At 39.9% G+C, this 25,700-nt stretch overlaps 1 protein-coding gene across 1 annotated transcript; it reads left to right on the top strand.

The window, feature by feature from the left end:
• Positions 1–129: 129 nt before the first annotated feature.
• Positions 130–25,700, top strand: LOC137297595 (pre-mRNA-splicing factor CWC22 homolog). The gene is made up of 20 exons (XM_067829444.1): positions 130–246; positions 1,338–2,709; positions 5,497–5,528; positions 7,167–8,900; positions 10,238–10,435; positions 10,992–11,120; positions 12,276–12,369; positions 12,967–13,095; positions 15,127–15,262; positions 15,637–15,740; positions 16,103–16,205; positions 16,660–16,722; positions 18,104–18,187; positions 19,663–19,811; positions 20,743–20,820; positions 21,909–22,061; positions 22,515–22,642; positions 23,106–23,207; positions 23,472–23,629; positions 24,961–25,700. The coding sequence occupies exons 1-20, from the start codon at positions 236–238 to the stop codon at positions 25,590–25,592; spliced, it is 5,589 nt and encodes a 1,862-aa protein (XP_067685545.1). The 5' UTR covers positions 130–235; the 3' UTR covers positions 25,593–25,700.

Here is a 25,700-nt window from a genome sequence, read left to right as displayed (position 1 = left end):
AATAGTGCTTTGAAATTGGAATTTTCTTCAGATACTGTATTTTAAAATGACTCATTTGAGCTGAACAACTGCGTGTAAAACCAGTAATACTTCAAACTCATTATTCGTGTTAAAGCAAATCTAGAATTTGTATACACCACTCATTCGGCGTGAAGAAACGAGACTTCCGGTTAACCTGAAATAGGAACTCAACGCTGAGAAATCGTTCAATTTGGAAAGAGAATAGTAACTTATTATGCCGAAAAGGTAAACTAGTTTGAGCTTGAATGCCGTTGTTAGCAGTTGTCTATCGATCGCAGCCAGTGTCGCTAGGTGTTTCTTTATTATAATCCCCTGAGCCATGTGCGTGCCAGTTTGCCAATAAAAGATGAAGTTGTGAAAAACCTGGAAGAGGGCTTAGACTGGCTGATCGGTCTGTTATTTCGAAAGTAAATGACCATACTCTATGTATGGTAGAAGAATGTGAGAAATATTCTCTCCCAATAGATATTTTTAATTTTGTTCAAAGTCGATAGACCTCACATTTTCTTTAGATCCAGATTCAGGTGTTCAGCATGTTCAAAACTAAGTATGCATACAAGAAGTGTTTAATGCAGAAGAGCGTTCCATATTTAATGTCAGTTTCATAACATAATTGGGTTAGGGATATGACATTTGCATCAATCTAAATCTCAGCAAACAGTGACATGGTATGACCGAATTGAGACATAACATCTTTTGAAGCTGTAGACATACTGAAAATGTGAAATTTGTCCACATACATAGTATGGCAGTGAAAGGATATGGTGGGAGTAAACTAATCACAAACAGATTGTTACTACTTGTGAACTCTCTGATTGGATGTGATTTCTCTTCTGCTACTTGTGTTGCAGGTCATACTGTCAACAACTCTTTGGACAGGACACAACTTGATTTTTTTTGCATGCAATATGTTGTAAAGTAGCTGGTGTATTGCTTAGTAGTTTAGAATGACTCTCACAGCCTTTTTGTGGCCTGAAGCTTTTGAAACTGGTTTAACTGTATTAAGATTCTTGCTTTTCTGATTGTCATGTCGACCTCATAATAAAACATTTCTTTTTATTGTGGATCCCTTTTTCATGTGACTGACTGTGAACAAAAATGTGACTCACACAATCAGTATTAAGTTTTAAGTTGAATATGAGCTCTCATTGACTAGAAAACAAGAATATGTAATATAATATGTAATATGATATAATATTCCATGGCTCCTGGATTGCTTTGTGTCCCTGAGGCTGATGACATCGTACATAAAAGGAAAATATGGTGACTGATGACTGATGTTGATATCACTGTTAAATGTTCTGTCATGTTTTCAGACGGGATGATTCAGAAAATGACAATTCCTCAGATGAGGAACCCAAGAAAGCCAAATCTTCTGGATCTGCAACAGAAGATAGTTCTTCTGACTCTGACTCAGACTCTGATTCCAGCAGTAGCTCCTCCAACTCTGATGAAGATTCTAACTCAGACTCAAGCTCTGCAGGGGTTAATACGTCTAACAGGAGAGATGTGAGAGCAGACAGTCCTGAAAGGAAGAGGTCCCAGAGGAGCTCTGATGACAGCCATGCAGACAATAGGTCTAGAAGGTCTACAGGCTCGCATGATCGCCAGAACAGATCAAACCGAAATACGAGTGAGAGATCTGTTGGTAGCAGAAGTCCAGATGCAAGCAGAAGGCAAAAAACTGTCTCTAGAAGTCCAGCTGCATCGCAGGAAAGACTCTCAGACAGGTCGTCCTCAGATCGCAGATCTGACAGACCATCTTCAGATCGTAGAGGGGACAGACCATCCTCTGATCGTAGACTTGAACGATCTTCCTCAGATCGTCGACCTGAACGACCTTCCTCAGATCGTCGACCTGAACGACCATCTTCAGATCGAAGACTTGACAGACCATCCTCGGATCACAGATCTGAAAGGCCATCTTCAGATCGCAGACTTGACACATTATTAGACCGCAGGCTGGAAAGAGATGGACAGAGGTCAAGAGTAGAGAAATTGCCAAGTCCAGTCTCTGATCGACATCAAAGATCAAATAAAAGTGAAAGGACCAGAAGTCCAAGTTCGGATGGAGAAAAGAGGGACCTTTCACCATATCAGTCAAAGGAGAGGTTGGTTGAAAAGTCAAGGATGAGAAATAAGTCAGAGAGTCCAAAGAGTAGGCGTAAACAGAACAGTGTTTCTCCCAAACAGAGGAAACCTCCTTTAAACAAATCCCCTCAGAGGTCTCCACGGTCAGAGCAGAAGCCAGATCGTAGAAGACATGATAGTTCCAGTGATGACAGATCCAGTCCAAGAGCGGAAGGTGAAAAGAAGCATAAATCCACCAAGTCAAATGATACTCCTGAAAGAGTCATGGATTCCCAGTCTCAGAGGAAGCGGCATCACAGTAGTTCTAGTGATGAGGAGAAACGTCCAACTGAAGGAAAAAGGCGTCCTGAAGAAAAGGGAAGACGAGTGAAGAGATTGAAGGAGGACAGTAAAGGGGAGAAGAGTCAGGAGTCATCTGACTCATCTTCATCTTCCTCTGATGACTCTGATTCCAGTAGCAGTGATGAATCTGAGAAGGATAGTTCTCCTCGCAAGTCTCACCCTCATGAGAGTGACAGAGAGAGTGGTGAAGTACGCACAACTGATGAAGACAGTGATGTTGGGAAGAGTGGACGGAAGTCCAAGACGTCTGTACAGGTTAGCTGAACTAATCAGATTTAGTTATTGTTCTTCATATGCGAGAGAATCGGAAAACCAAATCAGGACTTGATTTAAGAGATGTTACGCTACTTGCACCAGGTGCAGCCTAAGAGAAAAACTTAGTTGCACCAGCTAAATTCCTGTCAGTGTGTGATAAAATGTCAGAGGTGTTGGAGCACATAAACATATGTCCGTGATGTAGTACCCATGAAGTTATAGCAATACAAAGACACAGCTGATCCCTGTTTACTAGAGCTGTCATAGTCGAGACGTATCTATGATTAAAAATGTCTCGGTGCCATAGCTATTCAAAATTTTGAAGAAAATAAGCTGCCATATTTATGCTAATAATTTTAGATTTAGTTTTTGATGTATTTCTCAAACATTGAGATAAGTTACACTAATAACGAGCTTGCACTTTTAATGTTGGGTTGCCCCCATAACAAAGCACTTAATTCAGCCCTGCAAATCCACTATCAGTTATTGGAGGGAGTTGTAGTAAACATTTATTCATTATAGTAGAAGTATATATATTTTTATTGTAATCACCAAATTCAAGGAGTTTTCCTAGATTTTTCCAATAAATAAATATTTTTTTTAACTTGTACTGTCATGCAATGAAATGCAAGAAAGACATTGCAATTGTAATTAAACAACAAAAGTAGCTAAAAAGTTTCAGTGCGCATAGCTTTATGCTGTTCTGTACATGTTTGTTGGTGAATAATCATGAAATTTAATGGCTTGTTTACTTCATTCAGGTGTGTTATACAAAAACAACAAAATTCTGATAAATTGAAAGTATGTTTTTTAAAGTAGATAATTATTTTTAATCCTTATTTTGATTGATTTTTTCGATCAATTATTTTTGATCATCAGAACTCCACTATCGTTAAACATTATCAGTCCACACATTGTCTCACTGCCAGTTGCATCATAACATGAATAGCCCCTCCCATGATTATACATTGTCACTCCAGCATCAAAAGTCTAATCATGGTAGTTCACAAAACTGCCATATCTCGTCAACTAACAAATGTGTTGTTCAGGCATATTTCAGCCAAACTAAACTGACAGATAAACATGATACTCCAATTGTACTCGTCAGTGACAATACAACTTTAGTTTAAGGGAATGGTTGGGAAGCCCAATGGTTTGAGAGTTAGCTTGTTTTGTTGAAGACCTGGGTTCAATTCCCCACATGGGCACGTGTGCAGCCCATTTCTGGTATCCTATCCTATATTGCTGGAATGTTCCTAAACGCGGCATAAAATGATACTTGTAACTGCTCTTGAAAATCAGCCAAACACTCTGCCAAGTCATAGATGTGCTGTGGGTAGAGTTGATAATATTGTGCATCCTTGTTGATGCAGTGAGGTTTTTTTTCTGCGTCCATTCCATACATTTATATGTACAGGATGCACATTTGTGTGTGGCGTAAAATCCTGCTCAAATCTATGCTAAATAATCATCATCATTACATAATCACCTGTGAAGGTCTGGTGTAGAATAGGCCTTCAGCAGCCTATGCTTGCCATGAAAGGCGACTATGCATGTCATAAAAGGCAACTAATGGCATCGGTTGGTCAGACTCGCTGACTTGGTTAACACATGTCATCAGTTCCCAATTGTGCAGATTGATGCTCAATCTGTTGATCAATGGATTGTCTGGTCCAGACTCGATTACTTACAGACCACCAAGATATAGTTGGAATGTTGCAGAGTGTGGCGTAAAACTCAACTCACTCAGTCACTCACATAGCTCCTTTGGTAACTAATGAAGGATGTATTTCAAAATGATTGAGATTCCAGTAATACTAACAATAGTTTCATGGCACAAAGCTTACCACATATAAAGTATAGGATAGGGTCAAACGAAATGTTCTGCTTTGTGGTTGTCTGATTAATTGAAATCATCAAAGATTGGTCGAAGTGACTAAACAACTAAGCAGTTGATCATAGTTTTTCATAATCAAGTACAAACAATTATTGAGCACTTGTTTCCATTAACACTATTTTCGCAATGTTGATTTTTGTCTGCATCATTAAATCTACTTTTCACATGTACAGGCTTCTTCTAGGTCATGACTAAATTTATCATAAAGAGTCTGGGAAATTCATGTTCTAAACATACTAGTGATACTTAAAACATGTGAAATTGCAAATGCATTTAGGGCAATTAGCAATAATCACTAAGAACTGCATATATTTTCTTTATTCTTTACTCCATTAACAAACATAACTGGATAATTTGATCAATACTGCTTACCAGTTATCACTGATGATAACCAATTCCCAACACTACTGCTTTGTCAGAATGTCATAGATGTATTTCCCATCATTAAATACATGTCAGACTACCTTGGGTAGCTATTTTACATCATCCTACCAATTTTGTTAATCTTGAGTCAGGGTGGAATTGATGGAATATCTTTGAAGTTTGCTCGTTCAATCTAGGGATCAGTAATGTTGGGAAGTTAGCAGTTAGATTGTGGAAGGACTCCTAGACCTTCGTGCTAAATTGTAAGTGCTGTTTACATTTATATTCTCAACACTTTGTTATATTTATAATTTACCAACCTCAATGCCTCGGTTACCGTGGTTACATTGAATCCTTTTACTGTTTGTGTTATGTTTCATAAGCTCAGTAATTCATTCAGTCTCTGTACAGCTTCAATTTAAGCACAGATACTGATTTCATGTAATAATCAATTGTAGAGACTTCAGTTATTGTCTGTATCCTTCATTTGTTGATGGTTGCTAATGATTTACTGGTTTACATTTCAGAAAACGGATGGTAATGAAAAGGATGAGGAGAGGTAAGTGTGTCATGCTGGAAGAAATGATGTGTGGAGATCGACTAACGGGATCTTGCGACATGGTTGACACATGTCATCGGTTCCCAATTTTGCAGATCGATGCTCATGCTGTTGATCAGTGGATTGTCTGGTCCAGACTCGATTGTTTACAGACCGCCGGCATATAGCTGAAATATTACTGAGTTAGTGTGGCATAAAACTAAACTTGCTCACTCTCTAGAAGAAATATGCTTGTTACACTGACACTGCTGTGTCTGTACAGTAAACTACACTAAACAAACTCAAAGGGAACATTGATTTAAGTGTAGTTCATTATATATGTGTATTGACTGAAATATAAAGTTAGTGTCTGGGACCAAGAAAAAGCTTTCATTGCCTATCAGTTCATAAGTGTGTGCTCATTAGAAACTAGTTTCCTATGTATGCTGACCTGTGAAAAACATTTTCTCACCTAGTATTTTCACAAAGCTCTTGGATGAATCCATGGTATCCACTTGCCCCCATGGTTGCTGTGATAGGCAGATTTGTCACTGACACCAACAGGGCAGTGGTGTAGCCCAGTGGTTGAAGTGTTCGCTCATCACGGTGAAGGGAATAGGGGTTCAATTCCCTACAAGGGTGCAGTATGTGGAGCCCATTTCTGATCAGTGTTCGTGTTAACGCAGAAAAATATTTTTAAATATGTAAAAAATATTTTGCATGCTTGTTTGGATGCTTAGATTGTGATTACTAAATTTCAAAAGGTACCTTAAAACAACAACATGTAAAGAACCAATATGGTTTGAAATGATTTGCGATTGTAATGAAAATATTGAGCGCACAAGATTTGGACAACACATTTATTATTTTATTTCTGCACACTCTCAAACAAAACTGCGAACACTGTCTGATGTACTCCTGCTGTGAATTGTGTTCAATGCGATGTGATACTATACTCATGCTTTGACCCACCGACACAAACATCCCCTCTTGTAGACAAGGTTTTGGTTGCACTCTCATAGTTTTGTGTATTTGGGATAATCACTGCCACAGTGTGGAATATGTCCCTAATATCTCATGCTTCTTTAATTAAAAGGAAAGCAAAGAATCAGGAGATCAGTCTTTGTAGTTTAGTTGATTGTGTGTCATTGCACACTTGCTGGTCAGATAGTTGACTGTCCATTGGTTACCTAGGTCCTGACCCAAAGTCATCTGCAACCCATGCTTATCGTAAAAGGTGACGAAAGGGATCGGGTGGTCAGACTCGCTAACTTGGTTGACACATGTCATCGTATCCCATTTGTGTAGATTGAAGCGGTTGAACATTGGATTGTCTGGTCCAGATTCGATTATTTGCAGATATAGCTGGAATGTAGCTGCAACATTAAACAAATAACCAATCAACCCACAAAGCATTCATAGCACTACAATATTCATAAGCCTATGATAAATTCATGAAAGTAAAAGTAATGTGTATAAGAATGCATTTGAACCATTGCTTTCTCTCTTGTACCCTGCTAGGTCAGTGAAGCCTGGATTGCTTTGATTGATGTTAATTCCCATTCAGTTACAGATATGTTGACCATCTTTTCATTCAAGAGAGTTGAAAATGTGGATTGTGATAAGCTTTGGTTGAGTCCAGTGTTTTTTGTATTGCAGAGTGACCTTGGTGCAGCTAGAGGATGATAATGATGATGAGTTTGAGAGGGAGGAAGAAGCTCAACGTCGAGAGGAAGAGGAGAGAAGGGAGAACGAGAAAAGAGAGAGGGAAAAGGCTGCAACCAAAGAGAGGAAGGAGAAAGAGAAGAAGGATCTCTTGGCAAGGGAGAGGAGGGAACAAGAGAAGAGGGACGAAAAAGATGAGCAGAAAGGGAAAGATCATGCAGAGGAAGAAACTCGGAAAAGAAAACAAAGAGATGAAGACAGTGATGACGGGTCTCTTTCCAGTCGGGAGAAGGATCGAAGGTCAGAGAAGAAGAGGAGCAAAGATGAGGCTGACAGGGGTGAGAGTAAGAGTGAGAACAGTTTGGATAACAGGAATGACATTGCAGAGCGAGAAGCACGAGGGGAGAGGAATCGTGATAGGAGTAGGAGTATTGAAAGAGAAAAAGCGGAGAAGGCAAAGGGTGACAGGCATGGAAGCAGAGAAGAGGAAAAGAGAGAGTTAAAGACCAGAGCTGCAAGAAGCAGAAGTGTTGAAAAAGAAGCAAGGGCAGAGAGAAAGAGAAGTGACAAGGATTTAGAAAGGCAAGTTGAGAAAACTAGAGGAGAGACTAGGGGAAGCCTTGAAAGAGAAAGAAAATCTGAAAAGTCTACGGAAAGCAAGAGCAGCAGTAAAGAGAGGGAAAGAAAAGAAAAAAGGAGAGGTGACAGATGTGACAGCCATGAAATAGAAAATAGGGAAAAGAGAAGAGGTGATAGAAGCAGAAGTAGTGATATTGAAAGACGAGAGGAGAAAAGAAGAGGGGATAGAAGTGGAAGCAGTGAAATGGAGAGAAGAGAAGAAAAAAGGAGAAGTCAAAGAAGCAGAAGCAGAGAGACTGAAAGAAAAGGGGAGAAAAAAAGAGGTGATAGAAGTGGAAGCAGTGAGATGGAGAGAAGAGAAGAGAAAAGAAGAGTTGATAGGAGCCAGAGCCATGAAATGGAGAGAAGAGTAGAGAAAGGAAGAGAAGAGAAAGAGTCTGGTGGTAGCAGAACCCATCAAGGCAGGGTAATCAGGGGAGAGGAGAGAGAAAAGAGACAAGAGGGAGAGAAGGAACGGGAAAGAGAGGAAGAAATGAGTGACAGTTCAGAGGACAGTTCTGATAGTTCTAGCAGTGACAGCAGCGACAGTGATGAAAGTGAGGAAGAAATGCCAAAGAGGAGGAGTGAAATTGCTGTTAGGGTTGTCAACAGAGAAAAGGATAAAAGGAAGGAACAAGGGAACAGTGAATCAGAGGATGAAGACAGAGAATCTGAGAGGAGAGACAAACATCGGAGGGAGGACCGAGGTGATCGTGAACGAAGGAGTGACAGAAGAGAGAACGGGGATATAAGACGTGGTGGCAGCCGTGACAATGACAGAAGGAGTGAGAGGAAATATGAAAGGGGAGAGAGAGATGGTAGTGTGGACAGGGACAGGAGAGATCAAAGAAGTGGGAAGATGAGGAGAGATGAAAGGGATGACAGGCGAGACGGCAGGTGGAATGACAGAAGAGATGACCGTGGCAGGAGGAATGAAGAAAGGGATGAACGACAGATGGAAAGACGAAGGGGTGATGGAGAGGCAGATCGTTGGAGAAGGAACAACCGTGATGGGGATCGATGGAATGATGACCGAGGCGACAGACGTGGGATGAATGACAGAAGAATGGATCGGAGGGATAGAAATGGGGAGGATAAAGAGAATGATAGGTAAGTCAACATTGTAGTATTAATTCCTAAGAACTTCAAGAAAAATGTTTTGCAATATGTTCGTACAATTAACAATTATTTGAACCAGTACATTATTTCCAAATGATCAGTGAAAAGAATTTCAAATCCTGGTTTCTTCCTTTTCCTCATAAGCTTCATGACAGTGTTAAGTATGACTATGCCGTAATACTTGATTTTTTCAAAAGGTATAGTGTTTGTTTTCCAGTATATTGTCTTATAAGACACACAAGAAGTTCCTAAATGATCTGAACTCTACATAAAATTCATTCAGGTACGATACTTGATATTTGGAAAACCAGAAGTAATTTGTTATGTTCTCTCCTGTGTCCATGATAACTTCAACTGACCTTTCTGACATGGATGTTCTGATATATGATTTGATACGTACAAAGTTGAAATCCAGGAAGAACCATGTTAGAACTGGATTTCAGTAATCCGGCTAACAGGATCGGATTGTCAAGCCAGTTAGCTTTAATATGGCTGAGTGCAGCATTAAACAACAAGCAAAACAAACAAACAAACAAGCAACCATGCTTTTTGTTTGCATTCTGCAGCCATGACTTTTGCTCCCATAATATCACAATACATTTTCCAATACAGTTTTGTTTTCATCTCTGGGAAATGGAAATTCTTCGATATTTTGTACCATATAGGATCTTATCAACAGTGAGTGTTCATTACTGTCAAAAGTGACCTACGGTTTTGTTCACTGTATACAGCATTGTCATACATATCGTAATGTGCATTTCATATATTGCCAAACGTATCACAGTGCACATTTGGCATGTTCAAAGTGGTGAATTTGTGAATACTTTATGATTTCCAAGAATTCAGTGATATAACAAATGGGACTTCCAATTCAGTTTTTAATTATAAACCTTATAGTGTTTCACAATTATAAGTTTGTCGTTCTTTCCACCTTTGAGTGGAAACTCGCTCTGAATCACCTCTTAGAACACATCTTTATGGTCACCATGGTAACTGATATTCTTCTTGTGTTACAGCAACCACTTGGAATATTTTGGCTGGTATTAAAAATGCTAATAATAATGATAATAACAGGACTTTTTATATTGTGCATTACTCTATTCTTGTTGCATGCTCAAGTCAAATGAGAAATTTTCAGAACTGTTGAAAGAGGTTTTAAGATGATGTCTGAAAGGAGAAGGAATGTAGGGCAAGTCTCACAGTCTTAATGATGGGGATGTGACATAGATGCTTGGACATGGGGCATGGATCAAGGAGGAGAGTAGATGAGCAGGACGTCCTGTGGATAGCCCCATCAATTAAGCTATGTTGATATTTGTTGTTGACAGCAACTCTCGCAAGAGAAGAGTTGGGGAAGGAGATCTTGCTGCTGCTGCTGCTGCTGGCGGTGGTGAAGGGGAGCCTGTTGCTAAGGTGGCCAAGGCTGCACCTACAGGCAAGGAAGTGTTGACAGGGAAAACAGGCGGTGCCTATATCCCACCTGCCAAACTACGCATGATGCAAGCACAGATTACCGACAAGAGCAGGTGGGTGGTGTTATATGTTTGATTCTTCAAGAAGTGGTGGGGTTTTCTGGTGTCCTCTGCTGTGATATTGCTGGAATATTGTGAAAAGTGGTATCATGGGTAGTAACCTAAACTCACTTTCCCACTTGAAGATGTGGAGAGTCTTTATGAAGATCTAGTTTAGAATTGTTTTTCAGCAACTTGTATGTGTTGAAAAAGTAGAAGTACAGGATTGGGTAGTCAGTCTTATTGACTTGGTTGATGTATTTCCTTATATCCTAGCTGCTTAATTCAGTGCTCATCAGTGACCAGGTTGTTTGATCAGATATGATCATTTACAGACTGATGTCATGTCTGTAGCTGTAAAATATAGCGAGTACTGCATTTAACAACACAGAAGGTTCTGCAGAAGATATGTCAGGTTGGATGTTTTTGACAGCAAACAGTGGTGTGAAAAATACACACACAAAATTGAATCCTGTACCCTTTCTTCATATTGCTTATTTGGTCTCCAAAATTCAAAATATTGATGAGTGTGGCATTAAATAAACCATAAAATGTCTGGCTGTTGTTTCAGTGTGGAGTACCAGCGTATATCTTGGGAAGCTCTGAAGAAGAGCATCAATGGTCTCATCAACAAAGTGAATGTCTCAAACATCATCTTGATTGTAAAGGAGCTGTTTCAGGAGAATATTGTCAGAGGAAGGTGAGACTATTGTCAGATTCAATTCCAAATTCAGTTTATGAAGCAGTGTTAGATTTGGGTGAAATTTTGAGTGGGTCCAAATGTTTCTGGACCCCCTCCATGTTAAATAGATGGGCAGATGTAAAATGGAGGGGTCGTCACTGAATTTGATGACTCAAAACACTCCAAAACCCTCTCTTGAGCCAACACTGATGAAGTATGAGCTCAGTGATCTGATTATGCTCAAAATTGTCCATATATTTAACTAAATATCATCCTATGATCTATATTGTTAGTGTTCACTTACGAAGATTGTGTGAGTTTAGTTTGTAACCTATCTTTTGTGCCCAGCTAGCAGACCAACATTTTATCATCATTGGTCCAAATCCCTCATAATCCTTGATTATTGGTCATCACCATAGCTGTCATGCTGTGGCATGATATTTCTGAAGCCAAAAGGGGTGGTGGCTAGCTAGGGGATAAAGTCTTTGGTCATCAAGTTGAAGACCCAGGTTCATTTCCCCGTTATGGGTACTGTGTGTGTGTGTGTGAAGCCCATTTCTCGTGTCCCTTGTCCTGGTATGTTTGGAATTTTTCTGAAAGCAACGTACTCACTAACTCTCTCTTTTTGACCTAACTGATCACGACCCGTGAAGGTCCCGGGGTAGAATAGGCCTTCAGCAACCCATGCTTGCCATAAAAGGTGACTATGCTTGTCGTCAGAGGCGACTAACGGGATCGGGTGGTCAGACTATGACTTGGTTGACACATGTCATCGGTTCCCCATTGCGCAGATCGATGCCCATGTTGTTGATCACTGGATTGTCTGGTCCATACTCGATTATTTACAGACCGTCGCCATATAGCTGGAATATTGCTAAGTGCAAACTAAACTCACTCACTCACCCACCTAACTGATCACCTTTACCAGGGATCAGTAAATCTGGGTCAGAACTTTCCTTCAGCAATCCTTTCTTTGTAAAGGACTCAGACTTAACTGAAGTATGTCATTGTATCTCACTTATGTTTGATGGCATATGGTGATGGTGTTGGGACTGGACTGAATTATTTACTGGCGCGATCATAAAGTCAGAACACTTGCCGACTGCAGCGGATAAACAGGAAGCACACAAAACCCCTGATCTCCTAACCTAACCTTCAAGTGTTCTTTTGCAGAGGTCTCCTGGCCAGATCAGTCATTCAAGCACAGACCCTGTCACCAACTTTCACCCATGTCTATGCTGCTCTGGTCGCCATCATCAACACTAAAGTGAGTACAGTTCCATGGCACTGAGCTGTGCAGATCCAGCTTAAAGTTGACCTTCAGTAGTCCATGCTTGTTTTAAGAGCTGACTAGCAGGATCAGGTTGTATTGCCTGTTGACTTGGTTGACTCAAGTCATCATATCCCAGTTGTGTAGTAACAATGCTCATTCTGAATTGTCTGGAAAAGACTTGATAAGTTACAGACCGTTGAAAATTACTCATTTACTTACTCGTTGTACCCAATGGTGGTGGGATGGTCAAGGGGTTAAACGTATGCTCATGACACTGAAGACCAGAGTTTGATTTCCCACATGGGCACAATGTGTTCAGCCCATTTCTGGTGTTCCGCAGCGTGATATTGCTGGAATATTGCTAAGAGTGGCATAAAACCATACTCACTCACTTGTATTGTAACCAAAATGCAAAGGACATTGTCCATACTTCAAATAGCTGATTGTTTTGTCCAGACTCTCTCTATAGAGCTATCATTTATAGACCATTGTTTTTGTATCTGGAGTGTTATGTTGCATGAATAAATACCCTAATCTGCAGCAGTTATGTGTCTATTTGTTTATTTTTGTCATTTTCTGCTTTTGCTTCAGTTTCCTCAAAATGGTGAGCTGATACTGAGGCGTCTGATTCTGCAGTTTAAGAAGGGTTTCCGGAGAAATGACAAAACTGTCTGTTTGTCTTCTACACGCTTCATAGCTCACCTGGTCAACCAGCAAGTGGTAGGTTTTGTTTGATTTGATGTCATAGGTCAGTTTAATTCCTTTAGAAAGAAGGGTTGAAGATATGCCTTTGTGACCTCCCAGGAAGTTCATGCAGGGAGCAAGTCTGTCCCACAGACCCTGAATTGTACTGTTTTCCATCCCTCTTTGCAGTGCTAAAAGCCCTAAATAAAGCAAGTCAAGATTTTCCCGGGTTCAAGGTCTCTTAACATCTGCACAAAAACTCACTTTAGGGGTCAGGTTACAAAGTAAACACATCTATCTGCCATTGCTGGCCTGACAAACATCCTTACCAGTGGTCTGGAATTTTGCCTCACATTTAACAAGTGCGTGGGGTGACATCAAGCTGTAGTGTGGACCTTGTGCAGTCTTTCGTGTCTTTAGGAGACAAAGCAAGCAAAGTCTTCCAAAGCAAAGTCAGTACATTGTTATTAATAAGCTGTTAGACTATCTATATATTTATTTATTACATAATGTCCTTTGGAAAAATCAGTATTAGTTTTGGCCAAAACATACTAATATTTTCATCAATTTTGTCAGAAGTACTAATTGGGCTAAATTAGGGTTGGCATCTCTGGGATTACTTATAGAAACTGTAATGTCTGCACTAAATTTCATGCAGATATTAAGTTGGGGCACTTGGTTGGATTAGTGTGGTTTATTTTTCAGTCAACAATATCATGAAGAGAAACATCTTAATAATACCTTGCCTGTCATATACTATGACTTAATCTTCTACACAAACAATAACAAGCACTTTTCATCATAATAATTAATAACCACATGTTAGTGAGCATGGTTGTATAGTGCTGAGGTATCTACTGTTTCGATTTGGTTCTTGGAATATGTTAGTGAACTTGATCACCATTCTCTTCCCACAGTGATTACTCCTGTCATATCTTCCTACGTGGCTTCAGTTCTAGTACGGCCATATTTCCTGGTTTTCTGTAAATTCCCCAGTGGCAAAAAATCGCAACATGAATTATATCCCTGCTGTCTGTCCAGTCTGATCACGTGTTCAATATGACGGCTGCCATTCAGTTGATCAGTGTGCAAAGGATAGATTCTGTATTTCATGTTCAACTGAAAATCAGAAACTAGCACAATAGAGAGTGCAGGAATTATTTGACAAGATGTTTATGCTGATGTGACACAAAAGACATTTAATAGCTAGCATGTCTGTTGTTGAAAAACCGATGGAGACACCACTGGTCTGCCATTTCATCACTTGGTTCTGTCTGCATCGTAGTTCATCGTGCATGGGAAGAGTTTCTAGTTTTCCTGAATTACCAAATCTTTGCAAATGATCACTTTTGAAACAGTGTCGCTGATTGCAGAACAAAATCTGATTATAACCAATCATGAATCCAGAACACTTGTACCATGAAAAGGATGTATTATATCAGAGGTTACGTAGGGAGATGACAAGAGATGACAAGAGTGACCAGTGTGGATAGAGAATGCCTGAGCACATGACAGCTTTTCCCTGGACTGTTCATATAGTGAGGTCATAAACTACTGGGTTGGCTGTGTGTGGTATAATTCCTTTTAGGCATCATTTGTCAAATAAATCCTTTGTCGAAAAGATGCTGAAGGTTTAAAGTTGTTCATGCTTGTTGTCCTGTTCTGATGGCAAAAATGTGTAATCAACATAGATTACTCTATGGAGTTATCCTTGAAACAAGTCAAGAAATCTTTAGTGCTTGTATGCTGTACCTTATGTTAGTGTCTTCCCTCCAGCTAATTTAGTCCTTGTCAGGACTAGGCTGTGGCGTTTTGATTGGTTGTTGCTGTCAAGTTCATGAAGGAGAGAAATTATGAAGTTTATTAGTAAATAGTGATGTCAACAGTGGCAGTTTAGGTACATGATCAATCATCCTACTCGTCACAGTAGGATAGATCATGGATTCATATGGGACAGATTTGATTTGTACCATTCAGTTTTGACTTTGAAGACTTTCTTGGGCCAACTGAAGTCATGTGTATCATATAGTGTACAATGTAAATGAAGATTATTGTATGCTACATCAGGCCCATGAAGTGATCGCCCTGGAGATCCTCACCCTGCTGATGGAGAACCCTACAGATGACTCTGTGGAAGTGGCTATTGGCTTTCTGAAGGAGTGTGGACAGAAGCTGACGGAGGTCTCTCCTCGAGGAATCTCTGGTGAGTTTGGGCGGATGGATGGATGGGTTGGAATTGATGTTGAGTAACCCATGCTTGTCATAAGAGGTGACTGGCAGAATTAGATGGTCAGGTTTACTGTCATGTTACACTAACCCAAATGCATAGATTGATGCTCATGCTGTTGGTCACTGGATTGTTTGGTTCAGACACAGTTATTTACAAACAGCTGTCATATAGTTGTAATATTGCTGAGTGCGGTTTAAAACTAAACTAACTTACTCACACTCTTACGAGCACATGCTGACAGCCAGCTGCATAAGAGATTACTGTTTTTTTATCTGGTTTGTGTTAAATGAATGTAATTTGGTCCACACTGAATGAAAATACTAGGTGAACATGCTTTGTCATTTCAGCAATATTTGAGCGCCTGCGTAACATTTTGCATGAAGGCATGATTGACACTCGCGTCCAGTACATGGTGGAGGTGATGTTTGCTATCCGGAAAGATGGCTTCAAGGTATGGGTTTATTTTGTTGTGAAAATGAAAAATTGTTATACTGAATTCTTGGCATACAGTTCAAAAGCAGGGCATTAGGGCAGCCTAATGCTTATCACACTATAGATCCGGGTTAAATTCCCCAAGCGCATACAATGTGTAGAGACCATTTTTGGTGTTCCTTGCCGTGATTTTGCTGTGATATTGCTAAAAGCGGCATAAAATTCTATTCGCTGACTGCTTCACAGTTCAAAAGCTTGTTTTAATTACTTCTGGACATTCAAGATCATGGAATTGTCCTCTCTTGATTTGATATTAGTTGAGTTAGCACCCACCTCACCTTTGATTTTTGATGCTACACACTTGACTTCTGTGGCTTCTAGGATCATGTTGCTGTGGTTGATGACCTTGACCTTGTGGAAGAAGTGGATCAGTTCACACATCTCATCACCCTGGAAGATGCTGTGCAATCAGAGGACCTTCTGAGTAATTATTTCTTGTCCTCTACTTACCTTTTTGTACAAATATACAAAGAAAAGGTAATGGAATAGCCCAGTGTTTTAAGTGCTTGCTCATCATGCCGAAGATCTGTGTTCGATTCCCCACGTGGGTACAATGTCTGAAGCCCATTTTTGGTGTCCGCAACCTTGATGTGGCTAATAATATGGATTACCTTTCTCCAAGAACCTGGAGCAATGGCTGCTGGTTGTTCTAAACGTTGTCATGAAAGGTTACCATTTATCATTTCAATTGCGATGTATTACCATCTTTGTGTATGGCTATAATATAAGTGTATGTTTGGCAAGATAATTTACTTTCACCAAGTTTCATTCTGTTTCGGTGTGTTATGGGAATCTATGCAAGTAGTTGCATGTATGTTCAGCTATGCTTGACGAAGTCATGTACTAATGAATGCTTAACATCTCCCTGTATGTTTCAGATGTGTTCCGAGCAGATCCAGATTATTTGGAAAATGAAGACAAGTACAAGTCGCTCAAGAGAGGTGGGGAGATAGAACTTTTATACCGATGCACATGCCTAGCTGTTAGAATCTGTGTCCAATGTTATAAAAGGATAGGATTGAATGGTTCAGCATGTATGGAATGAACAGTGAAACCTATCTAAACTGGTGTCCCATGGGACGGAAATGCCAGTTTAGATGAGGTGCTGCATTACTCAGTGACGATCGTTGGTTCCAACATGGCTGCCATTTACACTTAATGTCTTAATCTCTATAATGTCTTTGATCTTTTTGACCTGTGATGGTCCTGGGGTAGAATAGGCCTTCACCAACCCATGCTTGTCATGAAAGACAACTATGCTTGTCATAAGAGGCGACTAACGGGATCAGGTGGTCAGGCTGACCAACTTGGTTAACACATGTCCCCGGTTCCCAATTGCGCAGATTGATGCTCATGTTGTTGATCACTGGATTGTCTGATCCAGACTCTATTATTTACAGACCGCTGCCATATAGCTGGAATATTGCTGAGTGCGGCATGAAACTAAACTCACTTCGATCTTTTATAATTGTGCAACAAATTAAAACAATCATGTTGATGACAGATGTACTTGATTATGGGGACCTTGATTGGAGTGCCCATCCTCATGCCGGAGTGTTGACTCACCAGGCAATCACTACCTCCTTATTAAATCTAACATGCCAAGAGGATTAATTAGTGTGTGGGATTATCTGTCTTTGATTAGATTGCCCATGCCCATGCTGATTGAGACTGTGTTAATTATAGTTAAAAATTCCAAGTTGGGACCAAAAAGTCATGCCTAAATATGGAATACACAGGTGTTGGAGTAGACAATGATCATTGTATCATTGCACTATGGCAGGACCAAAATTAAATGCTGGTTTTGACATCAGGCTTGTTTGATGTTTGATCTAAATGACTGATAATTTGCAGCCAGCTCTATTTGGATAACTTAAAATACAATAATCTGCTTTTTTCATATTATCAGGTTTTTACATTGGAGTTCTGGGGACTCCTGGTTTTGTGGGAGTTTGCATGAAATCAGTGATCATGCTTTTGATAATGTTTATGTCATATTATTATGTTATATGAGGTATCATTACTAACTTTTTGCTTTGGAGTACATCACCAAATTTCTGCATCCACTATATAGGAATTACGCGTCCCATAAAACTATGATTATGAACTAGTATGAATTAATTGGTTGAATAGCTGTAGAAGAAAGGTGTAAAGTATGTCCAAGTGTATCACCAATGCGTTATGATCTCGGACTATAAATTATACCTTGCCCATGTGTATTTTAGATAGCCACAGACTCAAGGGCTAGCAGCTAAACAGGGCTGATGTCACCGTGGTAGGGCTTGTGCACTGGTTGTCAAACCTCTCGTCCTTTCTTTGCAGAGATCCTAGAAGAAGGCAGCTCTGATGAAGGGGAGAGTGGATCAGGGTCCAGCAGTGAGGAAGACAGTGATGAAGATGATGAAGGTTTGTACACCATCGAGTGGATATGCTGGCTTTGCATTTGAGTAATTGCAGCAGAAATGTCCATTTCCAGGTCTGATGTTCATGTCTTCTGAATTTTGAATTTGTGTTTGTGAATATAAAAGACTTGCCTGTGAAAGATACTGCATTGTAATATTCTTACGAAATGTTACATTAGTGCAATGCTGATAAATGTGTGACATCATAATGGTTGACAGTTATGATGTCACAATGCTCATATCTCTGTCACAGTTGTATTAGACCTTGCTTGACTTGTGGAAAGCTGTGTCCTCACACTGTAGGCAATTTCACCAGTTTCTATCAATTTACGTTGGAGAGTAATGAACAGAATACTAAACTTGCTTCCATGAAGTACCAATTTTATTAAACTCTTGAAAGATTTAGTATCAAACTTGCTTTCGCTCGTTTGATAAAAAATCATAAATTTGCATATTATCTGAGGTGACAAACAAATTGCTGTGATAATGAAACGGATTCCATTTGTTTGTCTTAAGCATATCTCCTAATCTGTTTGTGATAGCTTAACCAAACTTGGTACACATGTCAATCATGATCCCTAGATGTGCCTTTTGGGGCTTAGACCCAGATATGAGCTGTAGCTTTTAGGATCTTATCTTATGAAATTTTTTTTTCATTTGTTTCCATGACAACATTTTTGACTACATGATGCCATTTTGAAAGTGGTCAAATGCAACATATGTCATATTTGGGATTTCACTTTCTTAGTAAAGTACAAATTGTAGTACTTTTTGGTTGAGTCCCAGCCTGGATTCGAACCTGCACCCTCAGAGTCAGGCACCTAAACGCCTCATGGGACTCAACAAAAAAAGTACCAGAAAGTGAAATCCCAAATATGACATGTTGTAACAATTATGACTTCAGAACTGGGGGTTGTGCTCTTCACTAGTTCTTCACCAAACTTTGCATATAGATAGGTCTAGTAGTAAAGTGGTGTCTTTTGGTAGGTTTGGATTCCTCAATAAAATATTTTTTGTGTTTCCATGGCAACAAGTTCAACCTCAACTGGTGGTAGTATTCTATTCAGGAGCAGAAAAGTGAAACCTTACAATACTCTCCTTGCACTCTGCCATATGCACACCAAAACAGTCACATACTGTAATCATAATTAGTAGACATGTTCATTAACAATATTTACTATTGTGGGGTAAGGATTTTTATAAACACAATGTTAAGAGTTTGGTAACACAAAATTTTTTGAAGCACAACACTGAAGGACTGTTAAAAGTTTGGAAGACATGGAAACTAGTTGTGAAACACTGTTAAGAGTTTGAAATGCATTGTAAGAGTTTTACTATGATGTAAAGAGTTCAGGGACAGAAAAGACACTAAGTGTAACGAGTTTTGATACACATTATAAAATCTTTGTAAGACAAAGTTTTATGAAAATACAGCACAAGGAGATTTGAAAAACAATATAAAGGTATCACTGTTTCTAGATGAGGAAGCCAAACAGATAATCATCGACAACACAGAGACCAACCTGGTGGCCTTGCGCCGGACAATCTACCTGACCATCCAGTCAAGTCTGGACTTCGAGGAGTGTGCCCACAAGCTGCTCCGTATGGAGATGAAGCCAGGACAAGAAGTAAATATACTGAACCCCAAAAGAAATGCAACCCTTAAAATGTTTGAAATTACCGACCTGTCAAGGTCCAGGTTAGCGTACTGACCTTCAGTAACTCATGCTTGTCATAAGAGACGACTAACAAGATCAGGTGGTTAGGCTTGCTGACTTGGTTGACATGTTATCAGTTCCCAATTGCGCAGATCAATGCTCATGCTGTTGATCACTTGATTGTCTGGCCCAGACTCAATTATTTACAGACTGCCGCCATATAGCTGCAATATTGCTGATTGCCGCGCAAAACTCAACTCCCTCTGTCCCTTGTTATTACAGGAAATGTGTCATTCTTGTCAGTTATGTGTTCTGGTGATACTAAAATTGATATTGATATCGATGTTTCTAGATGGCAAAGTCAAACAATGTCTTGATGACATAAAAAACATGCCTGGTTATAAATAAAGATAATATGAGTATTCACTTTAAGGACTAACTTTGCATACTTGTCATGTTTTCATAAGCAGTCATCAGTAACTTTATTCATCATTACATCAGAATTGGACTTGAGTTGCATTTCTTTTGGAACTGTATACAGTTGCACTCCAGCTGCTAGTAGTAATGTGCATCCAGGAAAGGATTCAGGAGACACTAGTACCTGAATTATCTAAAATTCCACAAATGCTGTGCTGATTTGCATTGAAATCCAAAATCACCTTTGTGGTGACAGTTTAAGAAATATGGCCCATCTGAACGCCCGTGACAGGATAGAATACTGACAGACAGTCTAAAGTTACAGCTCGCCCGCTCGACTAATTTACTGTATTGACTTCTATGCTTTGGGATTCAAATGAATACATTTATATTTTCATTTTTGACAGATTATTGAGGTGAAATAATTTGCTTCTTTCATGTATGAAATGAAATTCTCCATTCTAACACATGTCTCCTTTGTCAGGTGGAGCTGTGCAACATGATTCTCGATTGCTGTGCCCAGCTGAGAACATATGAAAAGTTCTTTGGTCTGCTAGCACAGGTATTGTTATAACCTTATACAAGTTCCCACAGATTTGGAATACATCAGTTTGCTAGGTTTAAATGAAAAGTGTGTGCTTCATTATTGGTGTATGCTGTCACAGATGAGGCTGCTATAGAATGCATCTTTGTATCCATGGCTTGGAGGAGGTGATGGGGTAGTCTAGTGGTTAAGGCGTTCACTTGTTACACCAAAGAACCCTGTTCAAAACCCCATCAGATGCCTATTTCTGGTGTTCCAATCATAATATTGCTGGGCCTAGATTTTTGAAGCTCTATCGGCGCTAAGACAGTCGTATGTGCCATATATTAACATTAACTTACGACAATCTTAGCGCTAAGAGAGCTTAAAAAATCTAGGCCCTGGAATACTGCCAAAAGCGGAAAACTACACTCACTTTCTCATTCCATGGAATAGCATATTGGTTATATTTTGCGGTTTTCATGATCATGAAAGCCCATTTTCCCCAGATACATACTCACACATTCCATGTATCTGCCAAAGCTTTTTTTGTCAGTGCTTGGAATCATTTAAGTAATCATCACAGCTACGGGCACAAATAGTCCAGTAATTTCATTCAGCTGAATATCCTCGTCAGGGCTGTAACTGGCATGTGAGCCAGCATGATTCCTAGTTAACATCTCTGATTTGGTTCCAACGGTTATGCATTGACTTGACAGTGTAATAGTTTTATGTGAGTGAGTCAGTTTTATGCCACTTTTTGACCAGTGTTCCAGCAATATCATGGCGGAGGATACCAGCACTTGGCTTCACACACTGTACCCATGGTTTGAATTGAACCCAGATCTTTGGCATGACAAGTGTATGTTTTATTATATAGCCACAAGGCTTACCCCTCCTGCCCTGTTCCCCTGTTTTAAAGGCCTGACACTAGTATGCTAGCAGGCTTCCTTACTTAATTAACTTATAAACCTTGATAAGTCTGAAATTTTTTAGTGCATGTTTCATTGCTACGTGTTATTATTAAATGATGTTACAATAACATGAATTATCCTTAAATTATGATTTAAGGACATGATAAAAATCTCTTTGAAAATATGAAATTGACACCTCTACGATTCTGTTAGCGTTTCTGTCAACTGGACAAGAAGTATGTGGAGCCATTCCAGACCACTTTCATAGAACAGTACGACACCATTCACAGACTAGAGACGAACAAGCTGAGGAATGTTGCCAAATTCTTTGGGCATCTTCTCTACAGCGATGCCATCAGCTGGGGGGTGAGTTGTCATATCCTGCTTTTGTTCTGTAAAAAACGTTTTGTCATGTGTGGTAAATTTCTATCTTGACAATCTTTACATGCTGACCATATTGTAGACATTTACCCTGTAACAAGTGCATATGCATGATTGGTCATCACATCTTTCTTAAATGAATACATCATCCACTGAAGACTTGCTTACCTTTCAAAGTAGAACATTGTGGTCTGTGTGTGTTATGGTTTCAGACAGTTCATGAACATGATGGAAACTTAGCATCACAGGTTTATGCCCCAGTAAAAGCTGAACATGTGTCTTGGTTTGTCAGCTGTTGTCTGTATCAGTCTTGGCTTTCTTCCCACACAAAGCTGTAGATAATTCTGTGATTTAACTAGAAAACTTCTCAATGTGGTGTTACTCACACAATGCTAGTTATGTCTGGAGTTCAGATTTATCATGAGTATTTCTGTGTAGGTGTTGGTGTGTGTGAAGCTGAACGAAGAAGACACAACATCAGCCAGTAGGATCTTCATCAAGATCTTGTTCCAAGAATTATCTGAATACATGGGTTTGCCAAAGCTCAATGATCGTCTCAAAGACCCGTAAGTAAATAACTGTATTTCATCATTCATGTCCTGATTCTAGTTGAATTGATGGTATCTTTTTGTACTTGTACAGAAGTGTGGCTTTTCTTATCTGAGAGTGTCTAAAGCAAACTCACCAGCTATACAGGTTGGAGACCAACTTTGCTGCCTAAATTGAGGCTGTGGTAACTGGAAACATGAATGATTAGGCTTTGATTCTGTTTCTGGGAGACCTTTATGTATGTCGTGCTGCAGTTAAACCGAGAATGGCATAAGACAGTGATGTTTCAGTGTTTGTCAGGAGTTTGAGGCACGGCATTGCTATAATTTGAGGGTACTGTTTCATGGTGGTTTGAGAATTGGGTTTCATGGTTTTTGTGGTTTTCATCAAAGACAAGGAATGGCCCTTGTAGATGTTAGTTGTTGGCCATCTCATCATCAGTTACTACTGTCAATGTCATACATTTCTGTCTTGTTTCAGAACACTTCAAGAATATTTTGAAGGAATCATGCCGCGGGATAATCCCAAGAATACGCGTTTTGCTATAAACTTTTTTACAACAATCGGTCTAGGAGGACTAACGTAAGTATTTCTTAACTAAAACTTACTATTTACCACTAATGACATATCTTTATTCATAAGTTACACATGCTTTAAGTTGGAGACTTTTCAGTTATATTTCAAATTAGTCACATGCATCACCACACATGTAATTTGTCATTCTCTTTTGAGAAATATATTTTTCTTAATAAATTGCAGAGTTCCCACATATTGTTTTTGTATTGTCTGTCCTTTCATGAAGTGTACATATTTGACATTGTAATTCCAACAACATTATCATCACAGGGATGATCTGCGTGACCACCTCAAGACAATGACCAAACAGCTGATGCAGCAGCAGCAACAGCAACAGCAACAGGAATCTGAGTCGTCATCAGACTCATCAGATAGTGACAGCTCTGATAGTGACAGCTCCTCCTCCTCCAGCAACAGCTCTGACTCAGGTAATGCAGCAGGGGAGATGTTTGGGGATTCATAATTCAGCAGTAATGGGTTGTGTGGAGATGGTAGGGGCTTGAGTATGCAGCAGTAATAGATTGTGTGTAGATGTTAGTGGTTTAATAATGCAGCAGTAATAGGTCGTGTGGAAATGCCAGGGGTTGATAATGCAGCAGTAATAGGTCGTGTGGAAATGCCAGGGGTTGATAATGCAGCAGTAATGGGTTGTATGGAGATGGTAGGTGTTTAATAATGCAGCAGTAATAGGTCGTGTGGAGATGCCAGGGGTTGATAATGCAGCAGTAATGGGTTGTATGGAGATGGTAGGTGTTTAATAATGCAGCAGTAATAGGTCGTGTGGAGATGCCAGGGGTTGATAATGCAGCAGTAATGGGTTGTATGGAGATGGTAGGTGTTTAATAATGCAACAGTAATAGGTCGTGTGGAGATGGTAGGTGTTTAATAATGCAGCAGTAATAGGTCATGTGGAGATGCCAGGGGTTGATAATGCAGCAGTAATGGGTTGTATGGAGATGGTAGGTGTTTAATAATGCAGCAGTAATAGGTCGTGTGGAGATGCCAGGGGTTGATAATGCAGCAGTAATGGGTTGTATGGAGATGGTAGGTGTTTAATAATGCAGCAGTAATGGGTCGTGTGGAGATGGTAGGTGTTTAATAATGCAGCAGTAATAGGTCGTGTGGAGATGCCAGGGGTTGATAATGCAGCAGTAATGGGTTGTATGGAGATGGTAGGTGTTTAATAATGCAGCAGTAATAGGTCGTGTGGAGATGGTAGGTGTTTAATAATGCAGCAGTAATAGGTCGTGTGGAGAAGCCAGGGGTTGATAATGCAGCAGTAATGGGTTGTATGGAGATGGTAGGTGTTTAATAATGCAGCAGTAATAGGTCGTGTGGAGATGCCAGGGGTTGATAATGCAGCAGTAATGGGTTGTATGGAGATGGTAGGTGTTTAATAATGCAGCAGTAATAGGTCGAGTGGAGATGGTAGGAGTTGATAATGCAGCAGTAATAGGTCGTGTGGAGATGGTAGGGGTTGATAATGCAGTAGGATAGGCTGCTGTTAATCATGTGTTGATTGTGGGGATAATGCATCAGTAATGGGCTAGTGATCATCACATTTGTAGATCAAAGGGTTTCCCAATGCCTTCGTGTCATGAATCCTTTTGTTTCGAGATTTCTTGAATGAATTCGGTCCATGATTGTTTTTATGTACCTTGGTTGGAAGGGTGCTCTTGGTTGCCACTTTGGAGCCTTGTTTCAGTCAACTGTCTTGTGTTCAAGTCAAATATCTGAACAATGTTTCTATCTGTTTCAGACTCTGAGAGCAGCTCATCAGACTCAGACTCAGAGACAGAGGCAAAGAGGAAGAAGAAAAGCAAGCCAGCAGCCAAGACCAAGCACAGCAGCAAAGATGAAAATTCTGACCAAGACAACAGAAGGCACAGACGAGAATATGCCAACGGAGACTACAGTCATTACAGCAATAGAGAGAGCAAGAAGAAGAAAAGAAGAATTGATCAGGAGGAAGAAGATATGGACTACGAAAGAACCGAGAAGGGAAGACTCCGAACTGACAATTACCGACAAGTGCGTGATGACGAAATGTACTCTGATTCCTGGGATAGACGGACTCGTGATAACCGAGTGTCAGACGATAGACGTGATACTGAAAACAGACGAGATAGAAATCGAGAACCTATCGATCGAAATCATCGGCTGGACAATCAGTTTGACGAAAGGACAGACCGTAGGAATAATAAAAAACTTAGGTCACCTGTAAAGGAAATGCGCCGAGACAGACAGAATGACGGACGCTTTGATGGACAGGGGGATGGGCGCAAGTTGAAACATAAACAACGAACATCAGATCGCGATAGAAGTGATCGTGAGGTTGATAAAGATGTTGGTAGGGACCGTGATCGTGAAAGAAATAGGCGAAGACGCTGAGTTTCATTATTATGATGTGTTCACAGGCTGTCTTGAAATGTACCCCAGCTGTCATTCCATGTTGCATGCAGCTGACACAAGGTACAAGTGCTTTGTTGATTGCTTGAA

This window comes from Haliotis asinina, chromosome 10 (assembly GCF_037392515.1).
Source record: "Haliotis asinina isolate JCU_RB_2024 chromosome 10, JCU_Hal_asi_v2, whole genome shotgun sequence".
NCBI lineage: Eukaryota > Metazoa > Mollusca > Gastropoda > Lepetellida > Haliotidae > Haliotis > Haliotis asinina.
The sequence above is the reverse complement of the archived record's forward strand: the minus strand, read 5'-3'. Positions and strand labels throughout refer to the sequence as shown.